At 38.1% G+C, this 20,089-nt stretch overlaps 1 protein-coding gene across 5 annotated transcripts; it reads right to left on the bottom strand.

The window, feature by feature from the left end:
• Positions 1–10,321: 10,321 nt before the first annotated feature.
• Positions 10,322–14,507, bottom strand: LOC117303454. Of its 5 annotated transcripts, XM_033787655.1 has the most exons (6): positions 13,668–13,808; positions 13,412–13,448; positions 12,799–12,962; positions 11,900–12,065; positions 11,325–11,443; positions 10,322–10,759 (listed from the first exon to the last, which is right to left on the bottom strand). In XM_033787655.1, the coding sequence occupies exons 2-6, from the start codon at positions 13,440–13,442 to the stop codon at positions 10,433–10,435; spliced, it is 807 nt and encodes a 268-aa protein (XP_033643546.1). In that variant the 5' UTR covers positions 13,443–13,448; positions 13,668–13,808; the 3' UTR covers positions 10,322–10,432. The 5 variants fall into 5 exon arrangements, with proteins under 5 accessions (XP_033643546.1, XP_033643544.1, XP_033643547.1 ...); XM_033787653.1 differs by lacking the exons at positions 13,412–13,448; positions 13,668–13,808 and adding an exon at positions 14,362–14,507; XM_033787656.1 differs by lacking the exon at positions 13,412–13,448 and having other exon boundaries at positions 13,689–13,810.
• Positions 14,508–20,089: the final 5,582 nt, after the last annotated feature.

Genomic DNA, 20,089 nt, shown 5'->3' with positions numbered 1-20,089 from the left:
CAGACTGTCTCATAATCAGAAACTCAAATCTCGTCCTATTAAAAAGCAAGAATTAAATTTCTTCTAGAAAGAAAGCATGAACGTCAATCATTTCATGAAAAAAAAAATTAAAAAAAATGATTGACAAAAAAGACCACAGATTCGAGGTTATTGTTCCGATGTAGTTACTCAAAAAGTTGGTGAAGGACATTGGTTTGTGAGTGACCGCTACATATTAGGCGTATTGGTATGTAGCCTTGGGTCACCCGTGGTCCTGAGTAAGGTCACAATATTATGTGGTTAGTCTCGGTGCAAGACGTTCCACGTTTTCCTTTCATACACAGCGCGGCTAACTCACCAATACAGCGCCCGCCACGACCCCCGTGTACACTAAAGAAAACGCGAAACGTCTTGCACTAAGATTATAATGTGGTCAAAGTCTTGGAAAGTCTGGGAAATATGTGGAAAGGCGAAGTACGTAGACTACCCCCAAGCAGGGTAGGAAAACAACCAAACATCGAAACCAATCCAGAAAAGAAATTTCTGAAATACGACCGTGTAATTTCTGTATTTTGTCTTCTCGGGTGCAAGAATGTATTTTTTATAGAGGACCACAAAAGGACAAAGGCTTTTCTATCTTCTTTTTTTTTTTTTTTTTTTTTCTCCCCAACAATTTTTAAGATTCTTGCTTGATTGTGTCCACTTCTTTTATTATAAGAATTCTGTTGAAATTCTCTTTAAACAACATCACACAAAAAAACATACCGTCTGAATGTCTTTATATAGTTGGAAGGGAATAGATTTTCATAAACCATGACACAATTTGGCATAAATTTGTACTGGACATAAATTATAAGACAATAATTTAGAGAGAACACCGATACAAAAATAAAATTAAACAAAAATACTGTTCCACAGTCAATACCATTTTGATATAAACAAAACCAAAAAGGAGATTATGGTGGTTTACTAATTTGATCAGCAGCAATCTTATCTTGTGTTCACATTAATTTAAAGAAAAAATATTGGAAAATGAGATGCGCGTCTTGCTTGATGGTGTGGTCTTCGATATATCACAGCGTCGCAAAAATGGGGCGTAGATTTTTAATGCCAAGGTTGCTTTGGGTCTTTGTTATTGTTGGTCATTTTGTGACATAACTAAAAACAACGACCTTCCCCACTTTTTGTTATTGTATTCTCGGGACAGATTAAAAGATGACAAAGGGTTACCGCTTTGTTGGGAGATACAGCTCGCCTGGCATAGCCAAGGACAATAGGGTGTTGTTTCCTTAACAGTTATCAAAGCAAGTTTGAAGAAAATTTGCAGGAGTGGAACTGCGATTTGAAATGTTATTTGTTTGTGGGTGAGAGGTAGAAACAATTGCGGTAAATAATAGTGTAAAGCTCACGCGAATGACATCAGAGATGCTTTAAAAAAAAATAACGGATATCTTTAATTATTCTAACGATTTTGTTTGTTTCGTAAAGTTAACTTCAAAATTGATCTTTGTGGTAAAGCAAGATTACGATTACACAAGTTGCAAACAAATTGTCATTAGGCTGCACCTCAAATTGAAGAAGAAATCTAATACTTAATTTTTACTTTTTTATATTCTTTTGTTTATTAAGTATGAATATCTATTTACCTTCATTGTTGATTGTTTTTTAGGTATATTTTTATTTTCTTTGTATTTAATCCTTAGGCAATTTATCTCTCATTTGCGCGTCGTTACAAGCTCAGGCCTGATACTTCACGGAGGCAGCGGAGGCGATTGCCTCCGTTGCCCCTTGCCATTGCCTTGGTGCCCTTGAAATGCTCCAGCAGAAATTTTCAATTTCCTCATAGGGTGCCCTTTGCCAAAGAGAAAATGCCTTGGTGCCCTTGCCCTTTCAAAAACGAAGCATACAGCCCTGCAAGCTACACCATTAATTTAAAGACACTGCACACTTTTGGTAATTGTTAAAGACAAGACTTCTCACTCATAACCCTAACCATCTCAACATATGCATAAAATAACAAACCTGTGAACATTTGAGCTCAGTCGGCCGTCGAAGTTGCAAGATAAACATGAAAGAAAAAGCACACCAGTCACGCGAAGTTGTGTGCGCTTTCAGATGCTTGATTTCGAGACCTCAATAATTCCAAATCTGAGGTCTCGAAATCAAATTCGTGGAAAATTACTTCTTTCTCGAAAACCACATCACTTCAGAGGGAGCCGTTTCTCACAAAGTTTTTTACTATCAACCTCTCCCCATTATTCATAATCAAGAACGGTTTTATGATAATAATTATTTTGAGTAATTACCAATAGTGTCCACTGCCTTTAATTCGTGGAAGGCCTTCACCACCCCCACCCGTCGAAACCCTTTCGACGGAAAGCACTGTGCAACAAGTTCCGGCCACCGGTGCGTTCATGTTTAGTTTATTAGCTCAACATCGGAAAGACAGGTTCGTTCCATGGTTCCATTGAGCCAGCCAACAGCCAGAAAAGGCTTGCATTTCCGTCAAATTACAGTCACTGATTCTTTGGTGCGGTTTCTTGTAATATACAGATTGTCAAATACACTGCTAATTAGCCGAACAACCCCACGATCCTTTGTGTTTTCTGGCAGCTTATTGTCTTTTGTGCGTCTCCAATGTGGTGCGGTAAACAGTGTACAGTCAAAACACGCAGCGAAATCAAGGACCATCCACCAAAGACCCGTCACGATTTATTCGGGGGGGGGGGGGGGGCACACAAAAATCAATGGAAATATCTCCAAGTAATAATCACTGACTAATGACTCTCTGGTTTTTGTTGAGACTATAAAACCTTCATCCCATTGTCATAAGGTAGTTAGTTTATCTCCCCACTTCAAAAAAAAAGAAGAATCGATACTAATTAATATCGACATCATCGTAGTCTTATTTAAAGGACATACTAATATAATCAAGAATCAAAAGTCAAGTCTTGTGGCCGTGGCAGTTCCTGAGACTAATTAAGATCAATTGGTGATCATAATTAGACATCACGTACAGATCATTAATACACTCTGGTCGGTGTGTCAACAACCGACAACGGGTTTAGCTGACTCGAAGCGTGGCTGTTGAACCTAACGACAGCCACCCCCCCCCCCCACTTTTTTTTTTTTTTTTTTTTTAGATCTGAGAGAGGGCAAGGCCATTTCTTGAAAAGGGCACTTCTATACTATACTTCTACACTTTATGCTAAGAAAGTATACATGTACCGTTTGATGACGTCAAACGGAGAAGCTGCATGTCGGGATTGCTAATTGGTGAACCGCATTACACATCGTTTGCTCTCAGAGCTCAGAGAAACAATAAAAGTACACAAAAACAGAAACCGCAAAGGGATTTCTTACTTGTTATTTGTGTTTTGTTGCAAGAATGACACGCAAAGTAGGAAATGTTCAGAGAACGTAAGTTTCGAATTTTGTTCTTCTCAAATTCAAATAAATGCATCTGAAAGTGAGGCTGGGAGGGTAAAGAGTAGTCTGGAGCTCTTCTGATCACTGATAATGTGTGCATAACGTACGTGACTTGGTCGTGGTTTCAGACACCACCTATGTACGTGTATAGAGCCATTGACGTACAACAAACACTTAGAAACACAAGCGAACAAAGAACTACTAAATCATAAAACAAATGAATGAAACAAGCCAAACACAACTTTTTCATGAACGCCAGATTTCAAGAAAAACGGAGGGATACAATGACGTCACTTATGTGACACGACCATGGTGTACGTTCACATGGCGGCGTATGGGTAACACAACGTTTAAAAATTAATCGTCGTATTGCAACATCGACGAGTAAAATTAATTACTTTCAGATTATTTTAATTGTTAAATTTTGATGACGGGTCCTCTGCTTTTTTAGCTGGCATTTTTAGCTGGCACTGTTACGGGAAAACGCTGTTATAGTTTCGTAATGTTTCATTTATTTTATTTTATAAATAAACAGATTCTTAAAAGGTTCATGTCACACAGACATTATCGCAACGAGCAATTAAAAAAAATCCAAAAAGCTATTTAAGAAATATTTACAGATGGTCAAATCAAATAAAAAAAAACAGGTGTGACTTCGCGCTGTTGTTAATGGAACATTAATTAATAGGAGCATGAATGCTTTTATCATGTTTACGATTCAGAATAATCAAAACAAATAATAATTTATCTCGCTTCAATTAATTCAATCAGCATCGATTTATGTGACCTAAAATCAACATGGATGCCCAACAGTTTTTCGCCTGAGCAATTCAGCTGTTTGGTTTTCCATTCATAAGTATTTAGTGACTTTCACAATTCATTTAATATTTTGAAAAGAAATCGAACGTATAAACGTTATCAAGAAAAATAAAATATCTCATTTCAGTTTATTTGATACTAATTGATTTCATTACGAATGACACAAAGTGGGTGCCTTTTCCCATGTTATAAAGATTATTGTACGTTGTGCGTTTATAAAATACGAATAATGTTTGAGGACAAGTTAGTGGGTGCCGACACTAAGTCACCATAATGACAAAAGGACGGCGCCCTTCAAAATTCTTGGACATCTAAGAAACGGACAACTATGAAATTGTGATCAATTTAGGACAGGCTGGGTGTCGGCATGCCACCCTCGACCAAAGGATACGCCCTTCAACAAACAAACAACGAAACAGACAACCGGAAAATAATTATGTGCTAAATTTAGCAGAATATGCTTTCCTGTTACTGAAAGCAAAAGTGAAAATCCTTTAAAAACCCATTATAAGCCGAGTACTGACATAAAGAGCTAGGACAAGAATGGCGCCAAAATTAGACCCCGATTTGTATCATTCAAGAAGAGGCGCGGCAGACACCAGACCTTGGGTGTGAGACAGTTCCGCCTCCGAGGTGAATATTATGCATTGATAGCCCGTACATTCAAACAACATGGCGGCTGCGAAACGTAACTGCACAATTATTATCATCGTTTGAAATCTACAGTAAGTCTTACCTCCACCAAAAAGCTCTTGGATCTGCAAAGAAAGACGTCTGAACTTGAAGCTAATGGGCTGACCTTCTTAGATGAAGGGTAAAGATTCTCCCTTTCTTGATTTTCAACCAAGATCCGGGCACACAACACCAAGTTCTTCCGAGAGAGTTCAGTTGGATCTCGACGGACTTTCCAAAAACAGCTCGTTGATCGTGAACTCTGTACTTCTTCTACACTCTCTTGACCAATCGAGCTGTCCTCGTTCGTTACAGGTTTATCCCTCCCTGCTCTACTCTGCCAGGGCACAGGACAGTAAAGTTCGCTTCTCCTAAGCTGTTGCTCACGACCCTTCAACCTTGAAGTTAACTGTAGCTGCTAAAAACAACCGTTACAAGGTTGAATTTTGGCCGAGTCACCTGGTCAGCTACGAATGGTCATCGGCTGATGGCTCTCAACAGGGAAGCTGACTCAAACTCACACTATTGATATACTACAGTCTAGGTTTTTTATCAGTCTCTTCTCTTTCAATATGTCTGCCAGACCAGTGTAGAAGGGCCAGACCAGTGCAGTCCAGACACAGTAACCTGTTTTGCATAAATGATGTGCACCATAAAAGAACACACACTCAACGGCATACAGTCTTGTTTAATCCGGGTACAGCATCCGGGCACCCACTTTGGTCAGCCGTATAGATACCGTGCATGCTGAAAAGCCCTGTTGTGCTAGCTGCGGGCAGAAACATAAAACGCTACGGCTTAAAAATCCCAGACACTGTTACGTAACCCCTGTTTAGAATGCAGGTTTATTTTGTATGCACGACTGCATTCAGTCTGTTACGCCACGCATACAACTGCTGATACAATACGATGATTATTGCATGTGTGGTGAATATAGCAGGCGATGATCACTATGTTCACAATAGAAGTGGGCCCCACACTCCTTCAAGTTAAGAAAAAAAGGACTAGGCTTTTGTTATGTTGTAGAAAACCTGTTTGTTGGAAAACTGTTTGAGAAAAACTGAGGTGCTTTTCTTGAGCGTTCAAAGATAATCAAGTTATCCAAAACCAAATTCGAGAGAACATGAAATGTGTGTCCTATGTTAAGAAGAAGTTCATGTATATCTCTCATAAACAAAATTCCTGCGAAGTGTTTATTTTAGTGTGTAGGCCTAGTCAACATTGCATATAACGGTTGTGTTTTAGAACTTCCTAAAACCTGGTGAGATTCAAACGAACTTTTCATGAAAATTAAACATTCTTTTGGCGAGAATAAATCACAAAACTTGATTCCAAAACCTCCTTAGTGTATTAACGAAGAAAAAAAGGAAAAACATTATTTTTCAACAATCACTTTAGTGCTATTACACACATCAGTGTATGGGTATATTTAGACAAAACCTTAGCAAAATAAGCATCATTTAATTATTTTTCATTTCATTTATTTTATTTTAATTATATTACCTTTATTGCACAAACACATAAAAATTACATCTGTGCAAAAGGGGAAACCCCGAATAGGCCCAGAGGTCCACTAAATGGGACCCTTATTCACACATCAAAACTGAAAGACAAGGGACAACTACAGGCAAACAACCAAAGAAATAAAGAAATGCTATAAAAAGTAAACAAAATCACAAGGAAGAAGGAAAAACTTCAATTTAAAAATGACAAACTACACAAGTATGATCAAAATATACAGGAGAACCGTACTATCCAAATTAATCATCACTGGCTGGTGAGTAGTGGCAAGAGGCCAGATTTAAAAAGAGAAAGAACTTGTGAGTTTCTAAGGTTGTGTGGAATTACATTGGAATAACAAATGGGGTTAATAAAAGTTTGCCTAAAAATACCAGTTATACATTTGTTGGGTCATGGACTGGTTAAAAGTAGGGTCATAAATTGGTAAATGCTCCAAAAAATGTATGACCATAAAACTTAATGAACAACAATGTGTGTAACTGTTGAAAGTATAAACTATTTTGCGAGTTTTTTCGCCTAGAAGTGGTCTGGATAATTTTTCACGCCAAACATTTCAAAATGAGGAAACGATTTCTGAGGGTTGGTGTTCGTTCGTGAATGCTGCGGCCAGAGATAGATGCACGCATGACGTACTTCCTGGTCAAGAATCTGCCCCAGCTGGTTTGCCCAGCCCGGTGTCGCATGCAATAACGTCCTCTATGCAATACTATCCGGAGGACATTATTGCATATGCAATAATGTCCGCCGGACGGTTTTGCATATGCAATCATGTCCGCCCGGACGCTGCTGCATAATGCATTTGTGTTTTGCATTTGTGTTTGCCCGGACACATTTGCGTATGCAATGGTGTCCGCCCCGTGCAAAAACCGTCCTTGCAGTAAATGAAACGCCCTTGGTCGACGGAACACGCTCGCCATTTTCTACAAGCTAAGTGCATGTCATGAATGACATGGGAAATGTTCGGCCGTTGGGTAGTCGCTGCAATCATAAAATACGTGAATATTCATGCTGCTTATGCGTAGGTTCAGTGCATGCGCGCTCGACTCGCTTACGCGCGCACAAACATGTACAGTCTTGTTCATGTCCAGTTATGTACATGTCCACCGGACGGTTTTTGCATAGACCCGGACACGATTGCATTATGCAAAAGCATCTGACACCGGCCCAGCGGCACAGCGCCCAATTTCAAAGAGCTGCTAACCACACAAATTTGCTTAGCATGGAATGTCTTTCTTGATAACAACAGGATTACCAACCAATGTTCCACGTGATTTTCAGGATAAGCAAACAACAGCTGAATACCAGTAACAAGCAATATTCAACAAAATGGAAGTTTGGTTGGTGTGCTGTTTTTATCAAGGAAGAAATTTCATGCTAAGCAATTTGTTGTGCTTCGCAGCTCTATGAGATTGGCCCCTGGATCCTATAGACTGGCCGCTGGGGCCGAGCTAAAAGGGGGAAGGGCTTCTCGCCAACAAGATGAAATCTAAATAATAAAGATGACATGGAGACATCTTACGCTTCGGTAGTTTTGGGGGTTGAGATGTGCAGGGTCCGAGAGGTCAAGAGATTGACGTCAGAGAAGGGGAATGGGGGCGTGGTCAATGTAAATGGGGAAGATGAAGTTTTCTTGAGATATCCATGCTACTGCTCTCTGATTCTGACTCTACACTGTTATTTCGGTTGTGTAAAATCTTCAACAAGTTGTGTAAAATTTTACACAACCCCTGTTTACTATATGAACCTAGCAACTGTTGTGTAAACAGTTTACACAACCGAAGTTGTGTAATTTGTAAACAACAGTTGTGTAGTATTTCTACACAATAATGTGTAAGATTAATTTACACAATTAGTTGTGTAAATCGTTTACACAGCTATTGCTTAATGTTTTACACAATAGTTGTGTATTACTTTTAAGTTGTGGAATGGCCATTTTAAGACACATAAAAAATATACAATTCAGAAACCTTGGTTTTAAATTAAATTTTGGGGTGAGTTTTATTAGCCACAACTAGGCCTACACCAAATAACATTTCACATCACAATTCATTTTTATGAAGGCATACAATTAACAACTATAACAACAATAATTGACAGTCTAAATTTGTTTTCCATTTTTTCTTCTTGGGGGGGGGGGAGTTAGTGATGGGCGTTTTGTGCAATTTGAAACATTTTGTTTTTACCTTTTTGTTTCTATAATGTGAAAAAAATAAGAATTTCAAAAGTAATGCGCACTGGTATGTGCGGCCATTGGGCAAACATTTCAAATTACAAAACAAAAGCTGAAACACTACCCCCCGCCCCCCAAAAAAAAAAACACAACAAAAACAAACATTAAATCCCAATCAATAATTGCACAGTGGAAAAACAATCTAGTAAGGTTTGCAGTAAACACCATGTACATGAGTTTCGAAAAGACCAGGTGGTTTAAATCTTGATGCCTCAAACCAGTGTGATTTGATTTTCTTCAGAGGAATTCTTCGTTTTCTTGAAGACAATCAGAGCACACTGATCGAAACATCAAGTTTGTTAAACCACCAGTTCATCCCAGAACCACCACAGCTCATAGTGTGGCGTTTGTTCATAGCTATGCACAAGTTTCTGACAGGAAGTTTAAACTATAACTTTGTTAAATTTGTCTTCAACTGCAATCAGATAAATAGCACACCTTTATCTGTATGCACGAACAACCTTTGGTCTTTTCATTCAGGAAACAAAGAATTAATTTATACATACACCAATGGGTCAGTTTTAATCAGACATTTCCCTGTTTAATTTGTAGTGGCTATGGTGGTTGCATGCCACTGGCTTCACCAAACACCTACATGTACAGTGACCATGCACAACCTCATCGCGTTTGTCCTTATCCCACTCATCAAAAAATACATGTAGCTATGTACAGGTCATGTCATGAATTGACCATTTTCCATGTTTTCCTTGTTCTATCTGAAATCTTAAACTTACCCAAATTGTACAGGTATAGTGTCAATGAATTTACTATTTTCCACGTTTTGCGTGTTAACATACTAAATTGTACAGGTCAAGTCATGAATTGACCATTAGTTTTCATGTTTTCTGTGTTCTATATACATGTATCATCTAAAAGCAACTCAAATTGTACAGGTAATGTCAATGAATTAACATACTATACAATATATAAGACTACAAATTGTACAGGTCATGTCATGAATTGACCACTGGTTTCCCATGTCCACATCTGCCATCAAAAAGTAAACAAATTTGTTGATTTAGAACTCAATTATCTCACATGCTTTTACAATACGCGTTTGGTAATTGTTAAAGACCAGTATTCTCACTTGGTGTATCCCAACATATGCATAAAATAACAAGCCTGTGAAAATTTGGGCTCAATTGGTCATTGAAGTTGCAAGAAAATGATGAAAGAAAAAACACTCTTGTTGTACAAATTAGTGTGCTTTCAGATAGGAATAAAAGGCTTCTGGCCAGAAGTCTTTTATTATTTTAGTGAGAATTTACCTCTTTCTCAAAAACTACGTTACTTCAGAGGGAGTCGTTTCTCACAATGTTTTATACTATCAACAGCTCTCTGTTGCTCGTTACCAAAGAAGGTTTTTATGCTAATATATATTTTGAGTAATTACCAATTAGTTTTTGAGAAAGAGGTAATTTCTCACTAAAATATAAAAAGACTTCAGGCCTGAAGCCTTTTTCAGGCATCTGAAAGCACCCAAATTTGGGGAACAAGGGTGTTTTTTCTTTCATTATTTTCTTGCAACATCGATGACCAATTCAGCCCAAACTTTCACATGTTTGTTATTTTATGCATTTGTTGGGATACACCAAGTGACAATACTGGTCTGTGATAATTACCAAACATGTCCAGTGCCTTTAAACTTTGAAAACAGTTTTTGTTTGTAACTATGCATGTACTTCATTATTATTATAATTTCTTTGCCATTACATATATTTTTGTTTCGGAATTTTCTTTATTTATGCTGTGTGTATAACCTATCTGAAAATAGATTCCTACCTAGGCCTCTGGCAAATGTCTCAGCCAAGTTCGGAAAGTTATCAATGAGACACCTGCCAGGGAACCTGGTGGCAACATATACACCATGTGTTGTAGCATGTGCCACACTGCACTGCAGTGTGGCTGGTAATCCAAATCGAGTACATAGATAATTTTCATGCATATGTCTACTGCTTGAAGAATTGATGAACATAAAACAGCCCTTCTCTCCACTACCATGAAGACTTGTTGAGGGCTGAACCTGCTTCCACCAAGAAGAAGAATGAAGGGCTGTGGGCGTTCCTTTGCCGGAATGCTCGCCATGTAGTTTTGGATGTCAGTACCTTCCTATTAAAAAATATATGGTATAATTTAAACATAGAAGAACAGCCCACTTGGCACAAAATTGAATAGCTGAGATTGCACTTAAAACATGTAAGGGGTCTAGTGGATCCCAAACCATGTCTGTTTTCAACAATTATGCAGGATCCAGTGTGCTCTAAAGATAAGTGTATTTGGTTTATTTTGGCACCTAGGCCTATTGCCCAGAGGACTCCTTTTTCATTGTATCTTGTCATCCATCAAATTAAAGGATCCTTGTTAACCCCAAAAGCACCAAGATTTGTAAGTATAAAGGGATCAGTTAGCATTTTCAGGAGTAGTGGAAACTGAAACCCTTGAAGTGCTTTCCCAATAAATAGTAAAATGGAAGACCTGAAAACATGGTTTCTACTTTTCTAAAAAAGGGTCGCAAACACTACAAACGAAAAGTGTCTTGATTTGGACAAAATTTACTTTTGTTAATCCCCAGCTAAATGAGGAATTAGCCTCGTCTTACAATGTCTGACAATAAAAAACCACTTATCAAAATGACATATTGAACAAATTCTCAAAAATTAAAAAAATAGCTTACTGGTTTCATATCGATGAACGATCGCAGGGATTCTGCAGGGGTACATCTCCCTTTCATGCCTTTGCTCCTCCCCACAAAAAGTAATGGCAAAACTGAGAAAGCCAGTTCTTGACACTCCTCTGAAATTATGAAAATAATTCAAATGAACAAATTAAGTATGATGTCAATCGACTGCAGGATAGAGAGAAAAATGGGACAGTTAAAAATACACACTTGCAGAGCAGACATGTTGATGGAAATAATAATGCAAGAGTCCCTTGAGTTCACTTGTAAAATGGCCATATTCAGGGCACTCATGTGTGTAATTTCTAAAGCAACTAATTAAAGCAGCAAAAAAAGAAATTGTTGCCAAGTTGTCATAAGAAATGTCAGAAAGTAGTAGCAATATAAATTAATATAAGATATACACCCGATAATGGAAATGGAATCAATCCAATTAACGGCTACTACAAAGCTCAGTTTCAAAACTCTTTTTCAGAATTTACAATTGTTGAGTATTCTTTTTCCACATTGCACTGAATATAATAAGGTAAAGTTAAGAATAATTATTATGTTGGGTATTTAATATACCTCACCTTCTGTCAAGTTGCCAAAATCGATCTCTCCTACATCCAACTGCTTTTCCCAATTGATCCCGAGTACCTTCGAGTTGTACTTGTACACTTGTTTGGAAAAAGAAGGCCACTTAGCATAAAGCTGGTTAGTCTCTTCAGAGATCGCCAGTCGGAAATCTTGCTCAACCTAAAGTTGTCATAATAAGGAAAATAAGTAAGTAAATGAGTTATAAATAAATGGTTTAACATAATTATCAGGTGAGCTTTTACAACTGTGTCAAACGCTACAGCCACCACAAAAACCTCAACTGGAAAACTCAGTTGCAGAAGGATGCAGTCTCCCAGCTTTTTTAATTATTTACGCACCGCATCTCTCAAAGTTTTTGTCATAATTACCCTTTATTGAAGTTATTAGCAATTTGTTAGTAAAGGCAATACATTATGCTTAATAATAATACAAGGCAATAAGTGTCAATGTCCTGTGCAGTTTTCACTGGATTAGAGGTTTCTTCCACAATTTGAATTTGGCTATTTGTTATGTTAAAGCCATAGTCAGTAATTATTATTTAGATTTTTACAAAATTGAACTAAGTTCAACCAATAAAAGTAATTGTGCTGTGCAAACATCCATACAGTTTTGCACCCTATTGAATGCTCTTGGCTAACCTTCTGGCAGTAAATATATTTGTTATCTTTTAAATAAAGTTTCACTTTCATCGGATTCAATAGGTTGTTGCTATGGACAAACATTCAGAATAATTGCTCCATAGGTCACTGTTGATGCTGATATGTAAAAAAGAGATCTTTGTCTGTCTAATTCCAACATATTAATGCAACTTAAATTCTACTAAATGTTGTACTCAACACGCATATACCACTGCAACAAAGAGAAAAGCTAGTTATTAAAACATGCAACTTACAATTCCTGGATCTAACAGCCGAGGATACACCTCCAGGATCTCTGCTGTAGTTGGGCTATCTGTCTTGATCCAGTTGTAACGTTGTTTACAGGTGTTGGCCATGTACTCAAATAACATTGCCTTTGGTTCTTCATTATGTTTCATCCATGTTATTGCTTCTTTAACTAAAAAAATGACCATAAAAATAAATTGTGAACCGTCGAATTTCAGTGCTTATTTCATCGAGTGTAACTTAACATGACAACTTGTCTTTTATGCTCAACAACCATTTTGCTTACAACTTATTTCATGGCCTAGGTTTACAATAGGAGTGCATTGTGTACTGACTATACTGGAATTTTGTTTAAAGCTGCAGGCAGAACAACTCTTCATAAAAACAACTGACCATTTGGAAAATAAATCATAAACTTTCACTTGAAATAGTCCGTGAGAAATAAACAATTGTTTCTATGTCACATGGGAAACTATGTTTTTCAGAACTGCAAGATAAAGCCATCAATATTTGTTTAAATATATGGTTTACAATGCATCTGTTAAAACAGTGAAAACCAACTGCAAATCTGTTTACAAGTGTAAAATGTCAAAAAATAGTAATGGTCAAACAAACACATACCTTGTGACTCGGTCAGTTCAACCAGGGTCATGTCAGCCTACGAACGATGTACAAATGAATACACGTTGTTTACAATGCTAGTATATGTATTAGCATAGGCCTTGCTCTATGGTATTTATAGTAACACTACCATACCATGACTACGGAGTTGGAGGTCAAAATCATCACATTCACGGCACGTTCTTTACTGTTTTTTTTCACTCAAATTGCATTATATCCCTCCCTTTAATCAACAACCATACATAAACCAGCTTACCCCTGCTCTATATGAACTCACACATTGATTGTTCACTCATAAAGGTCACAAATCAACCATAAACTTTCAACATTTTGTCGCCAAAGTGAAAACAAAATGGCTGACGTTCTGTTTCTGTCTTGGTGCAATGATAACGCAACGGCTGTTGCATGTTTCTAACTTGTTTTTACTGCTTATCTCTATAACATTGGATCCGTAAAATTTGAAAATTGCCAACTCCGGAACTGAATCGGCCGTTGGTTAATAGAGAGTTTTTTAACGTGTAAAGTTGAAACTGAATTTTTATGTCGGAAACGGAAACGGAATTTGCACTTTTCCGAAACGGAAAATCATTGGTCACAAATGGTTGTACTAATATTAAGTCATTTCACAAACACATTTATTACGGAATACCCTTCAAATAAAAAATTGTTTTGGGTGTAAATTCTGGCTCAAACATAATAAACTTGCACGGAAAAAATATGATCGAAGATTCGAACAACTTCGAGCCTTCAGTTCAGAATCAACGTATATTCCTGTTGAACTTCATGTGCACTACTGTATGCAGTGCCGTCGATGCCGTGTAAGCAAACTTCTTGAAATAAATTTTGGGCTAATTTACCAAAAGCCATGTGATAAAATCACACACAGTTTACGCTACAATACTTCATGTTCGTGCTTTTTATTAATAAAACAATTGAAACATTGTACTTACCGTCAAAAACTTCAACCAAATCCCCAAATCCCCACTGCTCTAACAACTCCGGCACGTCTGCCATTTTTCCAGCTTTTTTGTGACGTCGTGATTGGCTACTTTCATATCACGTGCTTAAAAGTTTACACAACAGTTGTTCAAGTTCATTTTAGGTGGCAAATATCGGTTTATAACATAAAACTACATTTACACAACATAGGATTTACACAGCTTGGATATGATCACACAACCTTGTTTAAAAATTACACAGGTTGTTTAAACAAAAAGTTACACAGCGTTATTTTACACAGGAGAATAACAGTGTAACGCTATGCCTCGATGATGTGTAAGTTTGTGGTTGTATCCAATGTGGACACAGGGGTCTTTGCTTTTCCTTCTTCTAATTAATCTACCTCAATAAAAAGGTCGAAACCAACATCGATCAAATAAGTGAGATGAAGGTCCAGCAATGTATCAACCGTCAAACCATGTCCAGTTGTGGGGTTGGGACTCGCCTAAATCATAAGATTAATCCTAAGTTATGAAAAGTTTTGTGAAATCGACGGCTTGCATTGAAAACGATTGGCGTTGCATGCCTTCTAATGACGTCACATAGTACAATCTGATCGCAATTTATTTTCCCGCCTTTCCACCCAAATCATCTCTGATCGTCGGCATTTTTGTACACCCCATGATGCAGCAGCAGCAGCAGCAGAACCCATAACCATTGGGTGTGTTTTAATTCATGCATGCTGTAATACCCACAAGCGCCAACTAGTCCGGCGTGCAAGAAACACGCTTAATCGGCACTGGAAGTAAACTCCGCACACGGATTGATTTCCCCCCCCCCTCTTTCTTTCTTAGTCTATGCGCAGTGTCGTCACCATCAGCTGCCGCGCCGTAGCTGTGACCTTGAACTTGACGGAACACGGTTCGCTAATAACGGGTAAACAGGTCACGTTCCTGCCGTCTCTCTGCTTAGTGCTTATAGAGTTTGTACTGGGGATAATCCTGCTATGCGAGGATTCATTTGACAACGATAATACTCACTACGGGGTTTGTATATTATTCGCTTCTTCTTCTGCTTGCTTGCATTTGGAGAATTAAAGAGCTGTGTACGAAAACAATAACATTGTTGTTTGAAGAGAGGAATCGGTTATTTGGGACACCGGTTTGAATCATTGGACCAAATAATGGGAACGCATATAGGGCACATTAATGAGGCAGTGAGTTTGTTCTCTTAATTATTTTCTATCGGGGGTGGGGGGGGGCAAGAACCTTAAATGTACATCTGTGGAGAAAACAATAACATTGTTCTTGAAGAGAAAAGCCAGTGATTTGAAACCAATTTGAATAATTTGACAAAAATAATGGCATCACATAATATACATGTGACCCACTGACTGATGAAGCAATTAGTTGCTCCCTTAATCAGTTTCTTTCATGGGGGTGGGGGTCAAAATTAAAACATACATCTATCTGGGCCCAATTTCATAAAGCCTGGTAGCACATTACACTTTCTAAGCACATACAATTATGCTTAGCAGAAACAGGTTGCCAGCCAAAATTATTAGATTACAGACGCTGGACACTATTGGTAATTACTCAAAACAATTGCTTGCATAAAACTCTTACTTGGTAATGAGCAGTAGAGAGCTGTTGATTAGAAACGGTTCCCTCTAAAGTAACGTAGTTTTTGAGAAAGAGGTTACTTCTCATTCAAATAAATTATTACACAACTCTGGCATCTGAAAGCATACAAATTTCTTCAACAATTGTGTTTTATCTGTCGTTATTCTCTGGCAACTTCGATTACAAATTGGGCTAAAATGTTCACAGATTTGTTATTTCATGCATATGTTAAGACACACCTAGTGAGAAGACTGGCCATTGACAATTACCAAAGGTGTCCAGTGTCTTTAAGAAGGAAACGCAGTGGGGACTTTCATCGATTATGGGGTCAGTAGAGAGCGAACGAGCCACCCAAACACGAACATCTATAGTGTCGCATCCCAAGTAACAAATCCATGTAAAAGGAAACTTTAAGAAAATTAGTTATTTGATCAGAATATGTATGCGTGTAAAAATAATTAAGATTATATATATATTTTTTTCTTTCTGAGGGGATTTATTTGGGGATTTTTGTTCTATATGTTGCTATGGTGATGGAGGTATTTTATACATGAATGAAAAGAAGAAACTTGAATATTAATAGGAATACAAACAATTTGTTAAAAGGAGCAAAATGATTTGGACCAACTTGTATCCGGAAGTTCAAAATACACGCGACGGACTTGCAAAGTTTATTAACACTGTGACTTCTTAATTCAGTGTTTGAAGGCCGTGGATCCGAATTGGCGGCTTTGGCTACAGTAACGACAACGGCTGGATCGCTGCGTCATCATGTAATGAGGTATATGACGCGTCCTTAGCAACACACTTAACAACAGCCGTAGCCGTAGCTGCTATTTCAGATACGGCTTTAGGGTCATGCCACACGTGGCAATTTATCGGACACCAGTTTCAGCGATATCCAAGAAGAAAATACGTTTTTTAATGTTTTTGCTATTCTATGAGGATCATAAGGAGTTGTTTGAGAAGTTACTCTTGGTAGACATTATGTCTCCCTTTTGCCATACTAAATATATTAGTGGTTCGGAATAAAGGGAACGAAGACCGCAATGTCCTTAGATCACACACAGGGAGCCCAAACTTCACACATCGTAATGTGGTCCTGTTACATTGCGAAAGATCGAAATACTGAAGTTGGTGTGGTCTTTTTTTTTGCAGTGAGTCTTCGCCAGCTTCCACCACCGACCGGCTTTTACCAGGGCTTCCACGAGGGGGAATGTGAGGCCGATCGACCGCCTGTATCCCTCGGCAGTCGCCTCTCGGCCGCTAGCAAGGTTGCCGTAGGTGCCTCGTTGCACACGAAATTTGGAGTAAACCGAAACCTTGGCCTTATACAATGGAGCCAGGGTTATGGACTGCGCTCGAAAATGAAAAAAAAAGGTGCCGGTGGAATTCCTTTTAATTTTACTAGGTGGTGTGTATAGTCAAGTCAGGACATTACAAATCTTTGTACGGTTAAGGTGTTAACAAATGAGAATGGCCGATTTGCAAATGGCAACAAAAAGTTGCTATGTTGCTAACAAATTGATGGACCAAAACTCACACCCCACATAACAAAAACATTGAAAAGGGAAGACAAATAATTACAGATATGCTACAAGAAAAGACAGATGGAAACACCCACTTTCCCTATCTCCCACTAGTCGACCGAGGTTGAAATCATGTTGAGATTTGCCCGTTCTTGTCATTCCCTATTTAGGTTGGGAAGATCAGCTGGAAGCACCACAAAAGAAAATACCACAAAACAAAACAAAAACAAACTGACTTGAACTTCAATGGGAAATACTGTGGTCTGGAAAATTGTGGTTTTTCTTTATTGTGATTTTTTGAGTATTATTTTAACCTGATAATAATAACTGGCTGAATTCTAATTCACTACGATTTTGTTGAGTTGTCTTGTTCTTTGTGTGCGCTGAAGCCGAACAAGTCTTTTGTCATAAAGGCGCCCGACTAGAACGACTAGCCAAAAACCCAAATGAGGCTGTAATGGGGCAGAAGAGTCAGGCGCTTTGCACCTACTCTCAGTATTTTAACATGTCAGTAATACTAGGGACTACGACGGTAAAGATGGTCATCTCCATGGGATTGATGCTGGGTGTGGAAATCATCTGGTACCTTGAGCTTATTTTGTATTAACATCATGCCATGGATACTAGGGACTAGGCTGGCAAGATGGTTATTCCATCGAATCGAGGCTTGGGCGTGAAAACATAGTCAGGTACTTTGAGCTTATTCACAGTAACAACACATGTCACGAATACCAGGGACTAGACTGTAAAGATGGCCATCTCCATCAAATCGAGGTGTGAAAATAGTCAGATATTTTCAGCTTATTCACAGTATATTTCTTAAGATAAACACGGGGAATGTGACTACTGCATTGTGCTGTCTGACATTCAGCCAGCTCACCGCGCTATTTTCATGCCATCCCAACGCGGAGATTTCAGGCGGTCGCATCGCTCCGTCGCACCGTGATATAATCCATCGCTTCATACCGACCTAGATATCCCCCCCCCCCTCGCATACGCTCTCGGCAACACCTCTCACCGAGTCCGCACCAACCAAGCCTGCGGACTCGGGATAAAATTAAAACCCCTACTCTCTTTTTATATATTCCTTTCCCTCATCATCCCGTTTAAATATAGCCCAGAGACGCGGGCGAGAGTTTCGGCCTTGGCAGTGGTCTGGCGCTGGCTGCTGGCTGGGTGAGTCAAACCGCAAATCGGCATTCGTAGGATTATGCAGGGAACTGGACAGATAGCGCCCCAACAATGCCAGATTGCAAATAAATATACATCTTCTTCTTCTTGTGTGTGCAGTCCACATGAAAATTAGTTTTCGTCTATGATTTTAGACTGCAGTTTGGTTTGAGGAAATACAATAATTAGTAGACCGCTTTTATTGTATACTCAACCCTTTTTGATGGTCACAAAAATGTTTCTATTCGATAGATTTCAATCGATTTTGTGGACGCACAAACTATTTATATAAAAAAAATGATTGGTAGAAATATGACGCCGCTGGTAATATTGTTTTTGTCGTGCGAATCATAATGAATTAATATTATTCATTTGGGTTTTGTTGCTTGTATATTTGATGTTTAAAAACTAATTAATTAAACTACGTCTGGGATGTTTACTCTGTCAGGACAATAATAATCAGTTACAATTAGACAAAGAATGATTGGGGACGATCTGGTTTTCCATCATAATTTATTATTTGTTTTGGTGATTATGTGGTTTAGTTTCGTGAAAGGCTGCCAAAAAACAATAAGAAATCTGATGAAAACAAATCCGTGTTCTAGTTGAGGGGGAAATACCTTTGAGTTTTAGATGTCGAAATAAACAGCAAACTAGACTAGAATAATAATGGGGTTTATTTTGGATTGTGGATCTTGAATGATTTGGAGGGACTGACAAACTAGAAACGTGTTTTAGTTTACTGTGAAAGACAACACTAAGTCCACGAGAACGTAGTTGTGAGTTGTGAGATCTGAGAAAATAAGTTAGTGAGCAAAAATTGTGCACGTTTTTGAGGGAAAAGGAGTTTTAAGAGTTGTACAAAAATGAAAAGCAAACGGGACAATTATAACAACGGGGTTTGTTTTGGATTGTTTGGTATAGAATAATTTAAAGCACTGACTGACAACTTGTTTTTGGTTACCGCTGAAGAAACACTAAGTCCAAGAGAACGTAGTTGTGAGTTGTGAGATGTGAGAAAAGAAGTTATTGAGCCGAATATTTGCAATTTCTTGAGGGAAAAGGGGTTGTACAAAAAATAAATAGCAACGGGACAGGAATGACAATGGGGTTTATTTTGGATTGTTTGTCTTGAACGGTTTATAGCACTGACTTAAATTTTGTTTTAGTTTACTTAAAGGGAAGGTACACGTTTGGTAAATTACTCAAACAAAATATTAACTTATAAACTGACTTGAAAACGAGCATTGGAGAGCTGTTGGTAAAAACATTGTAGGAAACGACTGCGTTACTTTTTAATGTATCAAATGTGTTCCTCATATTTTAACAATATTGTCCAGCATTCAAATGTCTTTTTAAGCACGAGGTCGAAGACGATTTCTACGGTATACTTAGAAGGTTACTTTTTAAAAGAAGGT

The sequence above is a fragment of the Asterias rubens genome, chromosome 19, assembly GCF_902459465.1.
Source record: "Asterias rubens chromosome 19, eAstRub1.3, whole genome shotgun sequence".
In the NCBI taxonomy this organism is placed as follows: domain Eukaryota; kingdom Metazoa; phylum Echinodermata; class Asteroidea; order Forcipulatida; family Asteriidae; genus Asterias; species Asterias rubens.
Note: the sequence above shows the minus strand (reverse complement) of the source record. Positions and strands in the feature narration are given on the sequence as shown.